Here is a 19,346-nt window from a genome sequence, read left to right as displayed (position 1 = left end):
TGTCCTTACCTTGCCCAGACCATATGTTTAATGTGCGAGGTGCATGACTTGTACTGTATACATTTATGGAATCCCTAATTTACACAGTTTGGCAGTCAGTAAAAAAACAAAACATACAGAAACAGTTTAGCCAGTTTTAATAGTTTTAAAACAGTTGGTTTGGAAAAAAGTACAAAAGTGATCCTGGATGCCCCAGTATGAAACCAGCCCAGTAACGCAAGGTGAAAGGTGTGTTCCTTTAAAAAGCATCTTCTACAGACATGTTAATTTCAACTGGCCTTACCATACACATACTGTACTCACTAAAACAGATACAAGCAATAGTTTAAATACAATGGCTGACCCCAGTAATACATTTACAAGTGTTTCTTAAAAAAAAAACTAATTAAAAGGGGGAGGGGGGGAAAAGAAGTCCGACCACAATGCCATCTGGTATCTGGCAGTAAAATCATGCATTATTACAATCGTTCCACTAAAGAGAAACAGCAAAGCACTATAGCTGTCACACGGTGAGAAAGAGGGCAGCCAAGAGGTGTCTCTCTCTATCAGACAGCCTTTCAAAGTGTTCATTGGTTGATTTATGAATTGTTACTGAGAGAGTTCTCTCCTGTTGAGCAGCAGCCCAGTGGTCACACTTCTCTCATTTTGCATACATTGTAAAGTTGCTGAGGGTCTCCGTTAAGGAGAGCTAGTCTTCCACAATCGCATCATTTAGAAAAATATATCTAACTGCTATTGAAGAAAACCCCAAAATGTGGGATATTCTCTCAGTATGTTGTGAGGAAATAAAAAAGCTAAGAAATACAGTTGAATAAATAAATTGCATGACATCCATAAAAGTTAAGTGGATACATTGAGTCGACAGAATGCTATCCACATATGCACACAATGATTTTTTTGTTTTGGCCCGGCAGTGTTAAAAATGACCCCCATCCTCCACTCCGCACATCCCAAGTCACATCCTATGATCCAGTGGAAAAGTTGCCATAAAATATCTAAAATATGTTGACATTTCGAGAAAAAAGATTTCTTTGTTTCGACAATTGATTTCCATGTACAACATGGTCTCTGGCTTTACCAGTGAAGTAAATCGATGTTGATGGCAATGAGGACACACAGGAGGGAGACTCTCACAGTGTTATAACAATGAAGCCGCTCTGTGTCGTTACCCGCTGGCCAGCCTATTGTTAGGGTAACAGCAGTGAACTTCCTGTCCGGTCAAACTTTTTGCCTTTGGAGAGGGCAGCCACTTGCTTCATCAACTCCCTGTTCTTGCCCTGTGGAAACAAATGATTCACTGTGTTAGAAATGATACACAGTCACAATTACTCATTACTCAACAGATGCTTCAACCTAGTTTTTGCTCAACATGTATTATTGTTTGAGGTGCATCAATGCAGTCCTCTTTTTCTGGGACTTTATTGATACTCTTATTGGTTATATCTTTGTTATTATTATTTTAAAAGTATATAAAACTGGTTTAGAAAAATAAACTTAGTAAAAAAAAGAATATCAACAGTGCTGTAATTATTCTGACTTCATTTCCAGAGTAAATCAAACAAACACAAAAGGAAACTTCAAGTACTGGACCGATCCTAATGACTTCTGATTAGCCTTTATTGTTAGCGTGTAAAGCGAGCTGCCGCTGCAAAAGGAAAGTGGCAGAAACCCTGCAGCACAGTATGTGACCTCCATAAGATTTCTCTGAATAAAACAAATAAAATCTATTAATAATATTCAAACTAAATCCCTTGGAAGCCGTTATTATGTCTGTCCTCCTCCCTCGGTTGCTGATGTGAGTTCATTACATGCTGGTGATGCTTCTAGTGTCTGTAGCTATAAGTTTACAATAATCTGACAAACTTGTAGGAATATTAAAGTCCACACTTCTGTATGAGCTTGTTAATACCAATTCATTTTTAGCATAACAAGCACATCGAGGTTTTGTAAAAAATGAAGCGCTGGGTGGGGGCAGTTGAAAGTATCGCTCCTATACACGTTTAAAGCTTTTTGAACAGCTGGTGTGATCAAGGATTCTTATTGGCTTTTTACTCACAACGGGTTTTGATTGCAGTGCTGCAATTGTCGCTGTTGTCAACTCAAGTATAATTTATCTTACTGGTCTGCAACACTATATAGTTTTTTACCTGCTGCTGCTCCATGGACTCTTTGTGCGATTTGTCCATTTGGTTCATCTTCACTCTCATGTTGGACTCCTGGTACTGAAAGTCTGCTTTGATCTCTGTGAGCTAGAGAAGAGTTTCATAATTAATACCTCAAAGGACATCCAATCAGCTAACAGCGATGCAGTTTTGTTTCATTTAAGCCGACGTCCTACCTTTCGGTCCTTCTCTAGGATGGTCTGATCCCGCTGCTGTAGAAGTCTCTTCAGTGACATCACTTCCTCTTTCAGCTGGCTGATGAGAATGAAGTTGTCTGTTCCTCCAGAATCCATTGACTGGGTGATGGAACTACTGATGGGAGAAAAGGGAAGTGCATGAGCCTAATGCTGAGATGAGTGAACAAAATATGGACAGGTGGTATTTTTATGTCAACAAAAATGCAAGTTAAGTCATTGAATCTTTCCTTTAACGGTTAGTAAATCTATCTCACCTGTCCCCATTGGATGGCTTCATCTCCAGTTTTGGTTTCTTCTTTGGAGTCTCCTTCTGGATCAAAGACGATTTATGGCTGCACAGAAAATCAGAAGAGAATATAAAGTGTGGGCCAAAAACCGCCATCAATACACAGTATTCATTAAGTGGGAGAAATGAGAAAGAGAGTTCTACCTCTGCTTCCACAGTCCCTGCTCCTGCTCAGGACTCAGGCTCCCACTCAGTCTGTGAAAGACGGGATAGCTCAGCAACACACAAACTTTATTTTTTTCCTATTCTGCCTGAGACATAAAAGCCTGGCTGAGCAGCCCGAGGATGGGAGAAGTGACAAAGCAAAGAACATACTTGTGGTGAGAACTGCTGTGTCTGTGTTGGTGGTGGTGGTGATGATGGTGAGGTCTGGAGTGGTGGTCTTTCTCGTTCAGGGACGAGGAGTTGGAGGAGCCGAAGCCTTTCCTCTGTTCCTTGGTCTTCTGCAGGACCCGGCGGTAGGACAGAGTGCAGAGCCAGCACAGCAGTTTCCCATCCACCTGTAGGACATTTAGAAGATGGTAGCTCAAGATGTTGCTGTTACACATTCACTGTAAAACCAGACTACATGTGTGTGTGCCGTTACCTTTCTCCTGCCTTCCTCCTTGCGGTCAAAGGCGCACTGCTGTTTGCACTGCTCACAGGTCTGTGGAGGTCCATATTTCTTTTCGGAGTTTGTACAACGCTGGCACTTGGTCCCAATAAATGCTGCGATGATGTTACAGTACTGGCAGGGCTTGGGCTGTGAAAGCAGACAAAAGACAAAGATGAAGGTTGGAAGGGAAATTACCCATCATGTAGCTTTAAATAAATGGACAATAAGCAGCTTGAAAAGTGCTCCGAGAAGAAAAGTTACTCACAGTTCCAAACTGTTTCACGTTCTGTGCACATTTCTTGCAGATCGTATTGGTTTTGCTGTAAAGAATAGAAAAGAAAGAATCACATCACAAACAAATTGCATAAAAAACACAAAGAAAGTCACTGTATGAGCATAAATAAAAGCTGAAATCTATGACGAGGCCCAAACGTCTCACCTTTCCTGCTGAAATTCAGATCTGCAAAATGTGCACTTCACAATTGGGTGTGCGATGCGACACTCCTGAGGAATCAAAACAAAAAAGTACCACATGTCAGCATCTCCACATAAAAGTGGACAAATTTGATTTCATGTCAAATTGACATGTTGGAAACAAGTCCGCCCTTTTAATTGTTTGTCTCTCACCAGATCTTGGCCACAACGCCTGTGGAAATACCAGTTTCTGAAAATGTGGGTGTATACAAGTGAGGACTGGCATGTGACTGGTTATGTTCACAGACACAACAACAGTGAATAAGGATGCATTCCTAAATGTCATCATTTTCTTCCCCTGTACACTGAGGTTCTACTTGAACGGGACATCTGTGGCTCAGGAGTAAGAGTGGGATGACCACCAACCAGACGGTTGTTAGTGCGACTCCAGTCTTTCCTCATTCCATGTGGCAACGTGTCCTAGGAAAGATACTTAACCCCAAAAATGTTTATGAATAAGTGATGATAAACTCCACCATGACATGACTGACTTCTGTTTACAGATCTCGAATATATATATATATATATTTTTTTTTTGTCTGTCTACTTTATTGCGATCACTTATCTTTTGGAGAAAAAAAAAATTGTACAGTGTTCATGACAATAAAGGCGTTCTATTCTCTATATGACAGATGTATGGTAGATAAAGTGCTGCAAATAGATGCACTGTATTAATGCATGTGGATGGGTGAATGACAAAAACTGTAAAACCCTGAGTGACCATCAACACTATGTAAATACAGAGCATTTACCCGTGAAGCTCTACAAAGAGCAACAAGTAGAACATCAGTGGCAATTATTAGGATAATGCTTCTTTCATGGAGAACATCCAGCTGTTAATTACAAGTGTTATAAGTGTACTGATGTGTCGGTGCTCTTTAACCAACAGATCGTGGCGGATTGGGATAAACAGGCTTTCAGTGAGCGTGTGTGTGTGTGTGTGCTTGTCCAGGTCGGAAAGATAAAAGCTGTTGCATAATCGGAGATGAGTCGTAAACACCATCGCACCCAGATCAACAACCGCACACACGGTTTCTGTGTTGTTTACAGTCCGAACCTTGCACAGCTGCTGGCCCTGCGACAGCTCCTCGAAGGGATACCGCTGGTTACACTTCGTGCAGGCGTACAGAGCCGACGTTGCCATTCTCGCCCAAACGAAAGTCACCGAGCCCGGGGGAGTAGGGGGGGTGGTAGCGTTGGCCGAGTCCAGCTGCAAACCGAACGGATTAAAAGGCACCGTGTCCTCCCGAGCCGCCCGCTTATTGAGACCGTGGCGCGCACACAGCTCAGCGTTGGCATCCGGCGATAGCTAGCGTTAGCTGGCTGTGCTCGGCGGAACAGAAATAGCTTCGTTAGCCGGAGGGGAGCAGCCGAAGAACAATAAACTCCAGATATCTCAGAGCTTCCGCCGCCCCGCGCGTCGTCCCACAACACTGACGCGACGCCGACCGTCGGTTGATCCTCCGCGAACACGACCCACTACACTCACAGCTGGTTATTTCGGAGGACTTTCCACTGTTCTCGCCCTGAAAGGAATTCTACTGTTCTCCGTCTCTCTTTTTTGTATCGATGCCGTCGTCGTCATGTCACCGGAAGTGGCCGACGGCTCCTGCGAGAAGAAAGAAAACCTATCGCGACACAACGCCCGACCGCGGGATCTGGAGTTTGAAATGCTGCGGGCCAATCAGCTTTTACTCAGCGCGTCTGATCAGCTCATCCGCCTCCAGATCGATCAACTAGTGTGATCGATCACAAAAGAGTTTGATCGATAAAGAAACTGATCGTAATCATTCACTCATTATCCGCTCACCACTATGCCGATGGAGAGTTGGTGAAGTGTTTGAGTCCACAAAACACTTTTGGAGCATCAGGGGTAAAAAGCTTTGGAGCCAAATCCAATACAATGGAAGTCAATGGCGACCAAATCTTCAAACAGGAAATAGAAAACATTAAAAGCCTCCATGCTGCTCCTGTGGTGTCATCCAAGTGTCCGTAAGCCCCGACATTAAAATTCGACTCAAAACGGCGTCATTTACACCATGTTTGTAAATGGCCTCTGATATTTTCTGGAGCCACGTTCACATTCAGGCTCGCACAAACTCTCACCTCTGTGCTCTCGCCCAAGGGGCAAACGATGATACTCGCCATGTTAATGAGCGTGAGCGATTTGGCCGCAACACTGATAACCCGCCTAAGTCCAATCCAAACACCAAAAGTGTTTTGTGGACTCAAACACTTCACCCTCCCCTCCATCGCATAGTGGTGAGTCGATGAGTGAATTTTCATTTTTGGGTGAACTATCCCTTTAAGTCGTTTTCATACCACTTGGTCGTTTAATTTTGAGAACAATAGTGGGATGTGGATTTTTAGCAGCTAATACCGATACCAACATAAAATGTAAAGAAATACATATAAAACTTGAAATAAGAAAGAAAACATAACTTTTAAATCAGACATGGTTCAGGATAGAAATTATTTTGGCCAAACACACACACCATTAAAGGGACAGTAATTTAATATAAGCAGCAATAAAACATTGTAGGAATAACAGTTCCACTAATGAAAGGATTTGGCCCTCAAGCCATTTTATGGCTACTGATCTCAGATCTAATTATGAGAATGAAATAGACTGAAGATGGTAATACAAATGTTTTCAGAAATATTAAATTTAAAATTTCACACGGTAATATTTCTTTATTTATAACGGCTAAACCGAAGGAAATGGACTGACAGGAGGGTGTTGTGTTGGCACGATGCTAAAGTAACAAACCATGCTGAGCTGAGTCATGTGTTTATTGCAAGTATTCACATACACAGTGGAAAAGCAGGCCAACACTGTATTTAGCGTTCAACCGTTCAATTAAAAACCTTGAAACACTACTCTCTCATTCTCCCAATCATTCAGAGCAAGGCACAGGTCATCATTCTGATTTATTATACTTAAAAATACCCAGAGCAAATTATCAGTCGTTACAATTTTGTGTAGATGCTTGTTAACTGGGACAGATGAATGAACTGGTGTGTGCAGCTTATTCACATTTAGACGGGAAGATCTCCTAAGAATTGAAATGTGTGTTTGTGAGCTATACATACAAAGTCTGAACTAAAGGAGAATAAATTATGCTGACTAGTTGAAGAAACTTACAAAACTCAATGACAGGAATGTAATTAACTGTTTGACACAGTAACTATATATTAAAAAAACAGATATTTGGTCACAACAATCTAAAAGCACCGACTCCTAAGAGAAGCCATCAATGTTTTTATATGCACTCTGACTCTTTTTGAAAATTAAAAGAAGCTAACGTTACAGCCCTTAAGCTACATTTTAAAGTCAGTATTTAACAACTTCCACGCATTTTAAATGTTAGCGTTTTAACCTCCAAATATTTGCAGCATTTTACATGTCCACAATTGCTTCAGCTCAACAAATCATCTATTGCAAATATTTGCAGTGTAGAGGAGTGACGTGAGTGTTGCTGTGACATGTATAAGGCAGACATGTTTAAAACCGAGTAATATTTTAGTGTCCTTTAAATATAATCAACACTGATTGTAGGTAGTTTAATGCAATGAACAGTCTCCCATATTCTTGTTACATTTCCGCTCACCCCAGAGGATGAGAACAATATGGCTGTGGCCAAGTGGTCTGAGACAGACTCTCTTCTGTTGCAGGCCGATTCTACAGAACCTCTAAGAGATGCAAACACAGTCATCTGCTTCGGCAGACTTTTTGGTGATAGTGCATCAACGCGCCAGGTGAGGCCGTCTTACTAGTGGGACTCAGCTTAATGAGGGTCAAGTTGTGTCAAACAAAAGTCTGCACTGGAGTGATGGAGCGTGTGGGGGAGCCCGCCCGCTCAGAGGAAGAGGAGGCTGAACGGTTGGTCACCTCTCTCTGAAGCTCGTCCACCCTTTTCTGCAGCTCGGCACGCTTCGCCAGCAGCTCCTTGTAGCGCTGATGAACAGGCTCCTGTCAAATAAAAAAGATATACAATAAAAATAATGATCAAACGCTGAAATATAGTTCTTTTTCAGTGCCCATGTTCTGAGCATTTAGATGTTCATCATTTTAATTTGTGGGTTTAATAGTATAGGTTCAGATGTTGCAAGGCTAAAAATACACATTCTTCTTCTCATATTGTACACGGCTGCTAAGTCTGCTCTGATTGGTCAACTCGCCCACTCACCGCATACCAATTTGAGACTGAGTCAGTTATTGAAAGTCTGGAACAAGTGACATCATGCATTAGTTTGTGAGCTGCATTTTTAAAGCTTCAAGTTTGTCATTTTGTCCAGAAGTAACCATATTTGGAGGAGAGGGAGGTGGATCCTGACCGAGAGCTTGAGGACACTGAGTTCTCACCAGCGACCTGCACCCATTGGATATCACTAGAAGTCAATTACACGGTATCCATGCCCCAATTCATAACATGCTTCATTTTAAAATTTGACTTTAAATGTGACCACAATTTATAAAAATGAACATCATGATGTATTGAGGACGATTTAAAAGTCATGTGAGAAGTAAGTTCATTTTCTCACAGATTTCTACAACGTCCTCTGCTGGTCCTTTCAGTGAATACATGGTTTCAGGCACTTCTGCATTGGTTTCACTGTCCGGAGTCTACATCCATATATATATATGAAGGGTGAACCAGCCAATAGACTTGCACTACTACATTAAACAGGGGTTGTTTTTTATTTTATATTATTATATTATACTCTTGTATATTTAATAATTAACGTTATAGTTGTGTAATCCCTTTACCATGAGGAATAAACTGAATTTAGAGGGGATATTAAATGTTATTTGGTAATACAGAAATAAAAGCCAGTTAGGCAAACCAGGCCGTTCGTGCTCTTTGACTTTTGTAACTACGTCTTTAAAATAAACAAAAAAATACATGACACACAGAAGCAAAAGAAAAGCATCATGTGGGCGCATTAAAAACATTGAACTCAGGTACAGACAGGATTCCTTGACATACCTGAGGTCTCATACGAGGGTTCCAGCGAATGTAGTAGCCAACCCAAAGCTCCAGATGGCGCAGGCTGACTACAGGGAACAGCACATGGTTGGAGTAGTTCACATACAGAGGATTGGTGAACTCCTCCAGCTGGCTGTTAATATAAGACCACAGAGACCCCGTCCTTCTGGGAACCTCCTGTAAAATAAAGATGTCATAACACTGAATGTGCAATAAATTCTCGTTTTAATAACAGACTTTGCATCCTGCCCTTTTTTCAACTACATTGTTAAAATGTGCAGAGAAACAAAATCTCTCACCTCCTTCATCCTCTGCTGTTCACTGTTACACAAGAATGTCCCAAACAGGCAGCTGTACAGGTGATCCAGAATGGTGACCAGGAAGTATTCATTAAACTCAAAGGCTGCAGGGAACTTAAAAACAAAAAACAGCCTCATTATTATCCTTGAAAGATTTTTCAGAAGATTATTTTCACATTTCAGTATCATTTATTTGTTACCTGACGCGTCAGCTGCCAGACACAGTCAATGAACTGAATGAAAACAGGTGAACGGTCTGCGTCTGTGTGGTTTTTATCGCCATGACCGATTCTCTGCGAGAAAAAGAGGAAAGATGGAAGGAATATCAGTGATGTGACTGGAAAAGTCACAGCATATTACGCTGGAATACCCACAATAAATGTATGAATGATTGTTTACCAGCTGGAAGCGGTGACCAAAGCTCAGCCACTCTTTCTCCAGCAGCACTTCGAAGCCGCGAATGGTGCGGTAGTAACCGTCCAGCATGAGCATGGCCAGGGAGGTGAGTTGGGCTGTGCGGTCCCAGCCATCGCTGCAGTGGACCACCACGGATGTTTTCCCAGACTCCACCTTATCTGCAATCCGCAGCGCTCCGGCCAGAATCAGCTACGCACACACACAACTCAGTCAGCTTAATATCATTTTAGTATTTTACCCCATTCCTCTGCACAGTGACGCATCACTACGCTCACCTTGATGTGCTCGAGCCAGTGAGTGGACTCCAGATTGGAGAGCCAGTGGGAGTCCTCGATGTTGGGGTAGACCACGTCCTTCAACTTGCGCAGTGACTCCCTCATCACGTGGATGTTGTGAATATCCAAGAACACCAGCTCTGCATTTTGATAAGCGTCCTCACTTTCATATCCGCCCCCTTTCATCTGGAAGAAACAAATGGACAACAGACAGGTTTTATTTTGATCCATTGGCCACGGATCAGCAAAACTTAATTCGCTACCAACTCAGTACATTGTCTGACAGCTGAGTGTAACCTTTAACCTCTGTGTACAGGTCCTTGAAATAATGTTTTGAAAATGTTGTGCTTCATAAATATTGCTGTTGAATTCAGATTTAGAGAATGAACCTTGTTGGCGGCAGCGTTGACACTGGGCCTGGCGTCAAAAATGAACAGTTTATGGGACTGAGCATTAGCATCCATGATCGACTGGAGGTATTTCTCATCCTCTTTGCTGCGCTTCCCGTTTATGCCGACCATTGGCTGACTGCAGCGCGTCACGGTCGCTTGGCTCTCCGGATGGATCCACGATAAAACCTACGAAAGGGAGTGTAGCAGAATATCAACACAGACACAGGAGAGGGTGATTTTATTCACTGTGGAAAAGTTTGTCACTCACAGGTATCCTGCCCTTCGCCCTGAAGGCAGCGACTCTCTTCACCTCTTCGTCTGGTATGTTGACGGGCACGGCGAGAGTTGATGGGTAGGTGTCACACAGCTCGAAGTGATCGTTTATTTTTGTTATCCTCCAGCTTTCATTGGGTATACCCTTCCAAGATACACGCAAAAACCAATAAGTTTCCTTCCTTCCTTTATCATTTAGCTGACGAGTTCACGTCATCTTTAAATACCTGTCTTTTGTACTCCGAGACAGCGTCATACACCTTCCACCCGTTTTCAGGAAACACTTGTCCATAATCAAAGGCAAAGATTTGCTGTGGAGAGTTGAAGAAGAAACGTAGTAGTTGATCAACTCGAGTGCAGAGCGACAGCGTCAGAGACAGTGAGGCTGAGAATCACTCACCAGCCCGTTGGAAACGGGAAACGCAAATTTTATCAGCACTTCAAAAATTGACTTCCTGAGTGTGTCCTCCATCTGTTTGTGTGCAAATCGAAGATTACGCACATCCTGCAGAAAGGCAGAGCGACAAGTTCGGGGGTCAAGAGCAGAATGTACAGATGAGTTTCATTGGTGTAAAATCACTGCAGGCAGCAACATGTTATTTCCTAGTACGCTAATGTGGACATGCTTTAAAGAGCAGGGATGACAAGAGGTTCATCCTCTCTGACCTATAAGCTGAACATATAATATACAGAAGAGCATCATCATTTTGCCATCTTGCATCTGTAACCAGTAAAACTCTGACCTGCCAGAGAAACTAATTTTAGTTATTCCAGACCATTTCTGAGTGACTCACCTTGCAAACTAAACCATAGGACACGTCACCGCGGCTCGAAGCACTTCCAATCTTTTCCACACGACTCACCACCCCGAGGGGCAGGTCCAGCACAAACGCTGGTTCCTGGAAACAAACACTACATTAACAAAAACTTCACATACTCATGAATTAAATTGTTCTTAAATCACAAAGCATACCCTTTCCATGCATTTGAAAAACAGTCTGTAGTTAGTAACCATCACTGTTCCCCTCAGTGCTCCGGTGAAGGGACAGAAGTAGGTGATGTCTTGGGCTGTGGAACAAAGCAAGAGGGACAAAAAAACTTGATTTAGCCAAATATGTCAAATATATAATCTCTTGAGTTAACACAGCTGATTAAAGCTGACATTTTTCTTTAATACAGATAATACAACCTACCCATGTCTTGCACGGTTTCATTTGGAAGTAATTGTGGCTCCTCTTTTTCAGAATCTCTAAGCACCTGCTGGAAACATTAGATATAATTTAATATACCAAATAAATACTGGATGTAAATTGAATGTACTAGTCAACAAGTTATTGAGTTACAAGGCATTATCGAATAATTTGAATACTAGTATGTACTTCATACCTTGGCAGGAGCTTTGGGTTTGACCTGAAAGGTGAAGAGAAGAGCACAGTCACGCTTCAGTCATTATTATTAGCTGCATTAGATGAGGAAGCAGGATCTCTGTGATCTATGTGTACACGCACGTTACTGACCCTGAGCTCCGGGGAGAACTCTGCAGAGGTGGACACAGAGTCCGAGGACATGGCAGAGGGCGGCTTGGTCTGGGCCGAGCGGTCAGAGCGAGAAGTGGACGTACTGTTGAAAGACGGTGTGACAGATGAGTCAGAGGAAATACTGCAGCCATTTCATCTCATTTCACTCGTGTTTTTCTCTTCTTGTTAAATGGTGAATGGACTCTATTCATATAGAGTTTTTCTAGTCTTATCGACCAGTTAAAATACTTTAAAGCACAAACATTCATACACACAATCATATGCTGCAGTTTTTCTGTCACACAGTGGAGGTGGGGATCCAACCAATGGACTTCTGTTTTAAAAGGACTTGGTCATTGAATTTTTTAAGCTAAATAGAAAGCTAGGATATTTAACCCAATAGACTGAGCAAGCAGATGAGAAATCCTGCTGCATTCTGGTGCTGAAACGATGAATAATAACTACTAATGATAAGAAATTAATGTCATTTATCAACCAAATAGGACAGGCACTCCCTGGGTCCAGGATTTGCAGATGTTCTTTAACAAAAAATGTTGGAAATTCTTTTTTAAAAAGCAAGCAACTTGAAGACGAATTTACTTTTATTTATGTTATATATAGGTTTTGGACCTATGCATGTACTGTTTTTTTCTGTCTATTTATTTATCAACAGGACTAGGGTTGCAAAATTCCGGGAATATTCAAAGTTGGAAACTTTCCATGGGAATATACGGGAATAAACTGGAAATTTTGTGGGTAATTTATACTAACTGTATTTACCTTGTCATATACAGACATAAATATAAACATTTTGTTTTGTCATAAGCTGATTTGAGCCCTGAGGAAACTTTGGGCACTTGACTATATGCTTCTGCATCTTTGTGGCATTCTTAACATAGGTCTTTGCACAGTATTTGCAAATGTACACAGCCTTCCCTTCTACATTGGCTGGGGTGAAATGTCTCCACACATAAGATAGTGCATGTGGCATTGTTCTGTAGAATAAGATGAGAAAAAAGCTTGTAAAAAACACTAATGCAATGCCAGAGATATAAATAGTTAGCTAAACAACTGGAATCGTCTTTAAAAATATTTTACAATTGATGGATAAATGAATAGAAATAGGCTAGATGAACAGATGAACAATCCTCAATCAGCATGCTTATATATTTTCCCCAGTAATATCATCAAAACTTACCTGACTAGTCCCTGGGCTAATGCAGTAGTGTGCAGGATGCTGGGAATTATCTGTGCATGTGATGGAAGAATGCACTGCGCATGTGATGGAGAAATGCACAGTGCAGGGTTGAAATTCAACGTGCAGCGTGTGCTGCATTCCATACATCTTTTAAATAGAGTTTTGAATTGTTTTTATTGCTCAGCGTTTAATTTGCGGTAAAAAAATTTCAAAATTCCCAAGTTTAACTTTCCATGGAAAGTTTCCGGAAAGTTTCCGGAAATTTACCGGAAATTTTCCGCCCCTTTGCAACCCTAAACAGGACTGATTATTTAACTGTTCAACTGGATATTTTCTGAGTTGATCACATTTGTCAAAATAAACATTTGTGAATAGAGAAGTTCAAAGAATGAGCACACCGATTATCTGACATAATCGATCCATCAAAATATAGTGAACATCTTTTAGCTGCTGGTCAGATTAACTAAACACATGTATGTCCTCACACTAAATCTGGGCTCCAGAACCACTGAACGACATCGCATGAATATTCGATCAATCGATCAAGCATTGATAACAACCGATAATGACAGCAACCATTAAGCTTGAAGTGTCCTGGTTTACTGTCAACCTACAGCAGGTTGTTACCCGGATGATCTTAGTTGTGGTTTATCAGCCCCGCCTGCAGGTTTATATAAAACTACACGAGGATAAGTCGTGTTAACTTTAGCTGTAAATGGATTAAAATAACCTCCTGTTAGTTGAACACTTCTCTAGTTCGCTAAGTTGTGTTGTGTTGTGTTTAGCATTGACCTGGACAATGAATCAACACTCGGATGACGTGACGAGGAGCGTTTCGAGCCCAAACTGTCGATGCTCGCGCTCTTCTCCATCTTCTCCTCGGTCGTCTGTCGGTGAGAAGCCCCGGGAGAGCGACGGGAACCCGGGTAGGTGCGGAGGGAAGCGGGGGGAAGTGAAGTGAAGTGAAGTGAAGTGAAGTGAAGTGAAGACCCCCTCAGAGTGAAGTCAGAGCGGAGAAACAAAAGGAAGCTGCCATCTTTATCCCAGCAGCCTCCCTGTCACCGGCAAAACGGAGAGGGCGCCCCCTGCCGGATGTCTCCTATGCTGACCTAGTCCCGTGCTGCCTTCACGGCTCCTCTTCTTCTTCTTCTTCTTTCCGGCAGACACTAGTAGGTGCATTGCTGCCTCTCGCCGGTAGGGAAACACCACTGCAGTTTATGCCCTCAAAACTTATATCTTGCCATATACATTAGTAGTTTTAAGGAAGTGCAGAACCTCCCTAGTTCTCTCCTTTTTATACATCCTATCACCAAGCAGTGTTTTTACAGAAAATATCTTAGTCACCAGTTTGCCTATTGCTCTAAATCGCTCCCTCCTTTCTTTGGCATAGAGTTGCCGATGCATCAAAACATGCTGTACAGACTCCAGGACTCCACAGTGGTCACAGTTGCCATCTCTGTTTCCCCACAAGCACCAACCCAATGCCCGAGCCTTGTCCATTTAATATCATCTACTCGAGGCATGGTTATTTTACTGTCAGGTTTAACTGATGCTTGGATGTTATATAGCTTTCTCCCTCTGCTGCCTCCATCCCACTCTCGCTGCCATGTCTGATTCAGCCTCTACTTTCCTGTCCTGTAATGTTGCATAAATGCCACATCTGTGTAAGTTTATTTATTCATTGACATTATTGTGCACATTGACAACAGTGGAAAGAGTATAAAACCTGAAATGAATGAATCAAAAATAAAAACATGTTAGGCTAATTGTTAAAGTCCCAAATGATTCCGAAGTTCGTTCCTGATTCGTTCTCTCTGTCCTTTATTCAAGAGACATGTTTCATGGTTAATGAGTTTGTATTCGTACAAATATCAAACCCATTCTGTCAAAACTGATCTTTATGTTTCTTTATAATAGTTGTAAAGTATTAAAGACATTAATTGTATCAAAATAAGCAAAAGGTGGAATAAATATATATCTTTCCTCTCTTATCCCCAACATCAGTGTTTCTCAGATAAATTCTTAGGAGCCATTTCCAACACAACCTAATTTATTGAAATGATGAAAAAAGGACAGAAAGACTCAGATGTAAAATCACATTTAACAACTAAATCCACTTTGTTTTAAGCTTTATTCAAAGGATGCAAATTAATTTATATACAACATTTTAACTGTTGTCTGTAGAGAAACTCACATTTAAATAAAGAACGTATTTAAATGCATTAGTTGTTTCTACCAGGTGGAACGATGAGACCAAAGAAATCCGTTTAAAAAAAACCCCCCACAGACAAACAATAAAATGAACACACACTAAGTCCTTTACTTTACATATTTCTCCATAAATTTCTTGTGGAACTCAGAGCGCAGCGTATCGTTGATAAAGCGTTTCTCTTTCCGTGCCTCGTCCACTCCTTTGGCGCAGTTTTTGAACACGACGTCATCATCCCACCTGGAAAGATATTAACAAATTCATTTTGATGATTAGTATTGAGTGAGGAGAACGTATTTTCCGAAAAGAAAAAAACATCCATTTTATGCATATTTGTGTGTACGTGTGAGGTACCTTCTCTTGACCCTGAATGTATTCTGAGTCTGGGGCATCTGTTGCTGTTGACCTGCCAAATTAATCAATGGATTCCCACTCAGGATGTTCTCCATACGAATCCTCTCCTCCTCTGCCTTTTGCTCCCGCTCCTAAGATGAGAAAGGTTTTGAATTCATGAACTAAATGGGGGAGTATTGACCTCCTCTCAAATATAACCAATGTCTAACTCTAATCAGAGAGCAGGTACAAACACTTTACTTTGCGTTCTTGCTCTTCAGCCCGCTCCTTCTTGATCTTCTCCAGCTCAGCCAGAAGAGCTGCAGTGTCGTCGTCATCACTGTCCTCCTCAGAGTCCTCGTCCTCATCATCCTATAAACAAACAAGCATCACTGGTGAGAAAGCTTGATGGGGGCGAAACAATAAGTGTCCACTAAGTCTCAAAGGGGCAGCACTTACATCAGTGAGAGGGTCATCTGCGTCAAGGTTGGCTGCTGGGATCTGATCCAGTCTAGGCCTCTTTGAAGATGACGAGGAAGATGACGAAGAGGATGTGGTGTGATCTGGAAAATTTGGTCAGTGCAGTATTTTAAGTAATAGTTTCCATGGGTATAAATGGTCATTAAGTCATCTGTACTACTCATTAAGTCTAATATTTGCAGACGGACAAACCTCTTGGTCCCCTCTCTCTGGTCTTATCACGTACAGCTACACGCTCTCGTTCCTCCAGCTCCCTGCGGAAGTCACGGGCACGCACCTCCTCTACATTATCCTGAGTAGGTTGCCTGAGGATGGGAGAGCATTGAGGGGGGGAAAAGGAAATAATTTAGCTTCCAGCACACATCCACCTTCAGCGAGGACACATAGACCCTGTTCAGAGCTGGTATTGGCATCTGTCCTGAGTGATCTAATCGCAAGAGGTTAGTGCTAAGTACAAGTGATAACACACCAAAATAAGTCTTGAGATCTGATCACACTCAGAGGTGGTTTGGGACAATGTTAATAGCCGGTTTGGAACAGGGCCTTAGAAGATGCATTGGGAACAGTTCAGAAAGCATCTTCACTGGATGGATGTAAATGAATACCTGGCTAACCAGGAGCGGAGTCAGTCCCACACAGATAACAACCCAAAACTCCATTCTTGTTGGATCTGCTGACCTGTATTTGATCTTGGTGTGACCTGGAAGATCTCGGCTGGAGTACTGCTTGGACAGAGCGCTCAGGTCACCTTCTCCTTTACCTCGACCTCCTCTCGCCGGCTCAAACGTCGGTCTCGCAGCTGTTGTCATCTTGGCTGGCTCAGCTGTGGAAAACGCATGGAAACAGAACGAACAGAAATGAACACGCCAAGATCTGAAGTATTTCCCGTAGTGATGATGACAGAGTTAGAAGCAGGCAGCTCCTGCAAAAAAGTCGGACTGCAACACAAAGACAATTTGACATTTTTAAAAGCTGAATATTTGAAAATTCAGCTTTTAAAAATGTCAAATTGTCTTTGTGTTGCATGTTGGATTTCTGGGCTGTTGATGAGACCCTTCAAAATCACCAATTTTGCAGCTGAAGCATTTGCTAATAATATATAACATTGCGTTCAGATTTCATACAATAAACAGCAGAAGAAGCTGCACAACACAAAACAAAACCTTCTATAAGTGAGCGCATTAACTGTAACTGTAACTGCTATGTTGTATTTGTGAGACATAAAACACGTATTATTAAACAAATGATGCTGATTGTAAGAGAATAACAAAGTACGAACACAAGTTATCTCGTTAGCCGTTGAAGCTAAAGGATGCTAGCAGGCTAACCAGCTTAAACAGCGCTTCAGATCAGGAAAACAAAGCTTTTTCACGTCTCCAGCAGTTTTTACACAGGCAACACTGATTGTTTCAGAAAGTTGATACAACAAAGTGATCAAAAGAAAACTCAAAATAGATGTTATAAGAGATAAATAGAGGAATCAGACTTACGATGCTTCCACCACACGACAAAACGGAAGTCCCGATTCAACAATTAATTAGTACGTCACGTCCGGTAGAAAAGGTGCGTTCAAACGCACTTGGAACCGAGAAAAAACAAAGATTTTTAAGATATGACTCTAATAATACTATAAATAATAATAGTTAATTCTTCTGTGAGCAGGATACAAAGGAAACAGTTTGCCGAGTTTTCCCTTTGTGAGAACAAGGAAACAATAACGTGTAGGGATGTAGTGAGGGAGATCAGAGGCATATCAACAGGCACAGATAACAATATTCCAACCCTCCACCACGTAATGCATGCCTGCTGTCTGAGGAGGTGCTTTCATCACCTGCTTGTTTCCCTGTCATCTTTCAGCACAGGGATTCAAAAGAAGTAATGTTGCCAGTGTTGTGTTAGTTGAACATTCTGTACTCAGACTGTACTGTCTTCTGTACACTGTGTACACAAGGGCATTATTTAGAAGCTCTGTAAGTCACATTGGTGCATTGCAAACTGCATAGTTACCATTGCTATGCAGACGTGAACAATGTTGTGAGGATAAAAAGACCAAGGGCAAAGTAAAAGTCGTTTCCACAGATTTTGATTAAATCGATCCAATGTATCACATTTTCAGGCCGTTGAAAATATCCCAACATTAAGTCTCCTTGTATCAAATATTCATGACCAGTTTTCAAATCTATCATGGGAGTCAATGACAGTGGAGACAGCCACAGCAAAGCAAGGCTGCACAGCTGTCTGTAACTTTGAACTGTATTGTCCCCAAGTGGGAATCACAGTAAACATAAATCATTCTAAAACACATACAAAATCAAAAAAAGTTGAAGGTTAATAAGAACAAATCTTCCACACTGTGTTTCTGTTACGAGGTCCGAATCTCAGATTTGATCAAATCCGGTAGAATTATTAATATTAGTATTACAACTCAAATTTCTTTCACTTTGGCACATTCATGTGTACTATGTGTATTTTAATGATTTATGTTACTTCAACAACTTTCACTGAGTAATAAATAACTTCTGTCTGTACTGTGTGTGATTTATTATTTTTTAAAGATCTCTTGTCTTGTTTCATTACCATGCTGTGGTAATACAAAGAATTGCTATTGAAAACGTTTGCTGAGGTTGACCGAGGCAAAACCGGGGGGGGTTCTGCTGGAATCCACACAACTTTTAAATATCATGCGTCTCAAAGGCCCTACTTCCTACAAGAGGGGAAAACTGTGTAAAATTCCTGCAAATAGATTACTGTATTTAGATATGATTGTGGTTCCCTGCAAAATGTATGGTTACCTCTTTGTATGATGTGATTTGACGTTTGTGTGTACGTGTTTTTGTGAGTGAGTATTCAATTTAAACAGTCAGTTTCAGAGTCTGGCTTTCTCTCACCTTCCTGATAGGATGAAATTGAATGGGTTGTGGTGCTCACATCATTGAAATTACATTGAAAAATCAGTGGTAATGTTTTTTCGTAGAGACAATGTCCCTGATAATAAGGGATCCACAGATATAACTGAGAATATTTGAGTTTATTTAATATTACCTAATGTAAAAGTTTAGGTTTAAGTGGGTCATGTGTGCGGCTGTTTTAGTTTTGCTTTGGTCTGATGCATTTAAATGTAAAGAATGTTGACAGGTTGTGATAAGGCCATAGATTGAATTCCAAGTAGTTGAAGAGCCGGTCTTTCTTGATTCCTACAGGAACGGCATCTTTGTGAAGGAATGCTTTTCTTTGGAGCTAAATGAAAC

The 19,346-nt window shown here is 41.4% G+C and overlaps 3 protein-coding genes across 7 annotated transcripts; all 3 read right to left on the bottom strand.

Moving 5' to 3' along the window:
• Positions 1-120: 120 nt before the first annotated feature.
• fam76b (family with sequence similarity 76 member B) lies at positions 121-5,341 on the bottom strand. Of its 2 annotated transcripts, none has more exons than XM_035178672.2 (10): positions 4,772-5,341; positions 3,680-3,744; positions 3,506-3,560; positions 3,232-3,387; positions 2,961-3,145; positions 2,790-2,840; positions 2,614-2,691; positions 2,339-2,471; positions 2,148-2,249; positions 121-1,277 (listed from the first exon to the last, which is right to left on the bottom strand). In XM_035178672.2, the coding sequence occupies exons 1-10, from the start codon at positions 4,856-4,858 to the stop codon at positions 1,188-1,190; spliced, it is 1,002 nt and encodes a 333-aa protein (XP_035034563.1). In that variant the 5' UTR covers positions 4,859-5,341; the 3' UTR covers positions 121-1,187. The 2 variants fall into 2 exon arrangements, with proteins under 2 accessions (XP_035034563.1, XP_035034562.1); XM_035178671.2 differs by having other exon boundaries at positions 2,339-2,474; positions 4,772-5,338.
• A 1,148-nt stretch (positions 5,342-6,489) lies between these two features.
• mtmr2 (myotubularin related protein 2) lies at positions 6,490-14,192 on the bottom strand. 4 transcript variants are annotated; one of them, XM_035178667.2, is made up of 16 exons: positions 13,869-14,192; positions 11,870-11,981; positions 11,748-11,771; positions 11,555-11,621; positions 11,335-11,429; positions 11,156-11,260; positions 10,762-10,866; positions 10,589-10,672; positions 10,357-10,506; positions 10,086-10,274; positions 9,697-9,882; positions 9,404-9,610; positions 9,205-9,297; positions 9,005-9,118; positions 8,706-8,882; positions 6,490-7,687 (listed from the first exon to the last, which is right to left on the bottom strand). In XM_035178667.2, the coding sequence occupies exons 1-16, from the start codon at positions 13,946-13,948 to the stop codon at positions 7,523-7,525; spliced, it is 1,953 nt and encodes a 650-aa protein (XP_035034558.1). In that variant the 5' UTR covers positions 13,949-14,192; the 3' UTR covers positions 6,490-7,522. The 4 variants fall into 4 exon arrangements, with proteins under 4 accessions (XP_035034558.1, XP_035034559.1, XP_035034560.1 ...); XM_035178668.2 differs by having other exon boundaries at positions 11,555-11,618; XM_035178669.2 differs by having other exon boundaries at positions 11,879-11,981.
• Positions 14,193-15,188: 996 nt separating this feature from the next.
• Positions 15,189-17,695, bottom strand: cwc15 (CWC15 spliceosome associated protein homolog). Its single transcript, XM_035179582.2, has 7 exons — positions 17,589-17,695; positions 16,777-16,921; positions 16,291-16,403; positions 16,078-16,181; positions 15,880-15,990; positions 15,640-15,770; positions 15,189-15,525 (listed from the first exon to the last, which is right to left on the bottom strand). The coding sequence occupies exons 2-7, from the start codon at positions 16,905-16,907 to the stop codon at positions 15,396-15,398; spliced, it is 720 nt and encodes a 239-aa protein (XP_035035473.1). The 5' UTR covers positions 16,908-16,921; positions 17,589-17,695; the 3' UTR covers positions 15,189-15,395.
• Positions 17,696-19,346: the final 1,651 nt, after the last annotated feature.

The sequence above is a fragment of the Hippoglossus stenolepis genome, chromosome 15 (genome assembly GCF_022539355.2).
Source record: "Hippoglossus stenolepis isolate QCI-W04-F060 chromosome 15, HSTE1.2, whole genome shotgun sequence".
Classification (NCBI taxonomy): domain Eukaryota; kingdom Metazoa; phylum Chordata; class Actinopteri; order Pleuronectiformes; family Pleuronectidae; genus Hippoglossus; species Hippoglossus stenolepis.
Note: the sequence above shows the minus strand (reverse complement) of the source record. Positions and strands in the feature narration are given on the sequence as shown.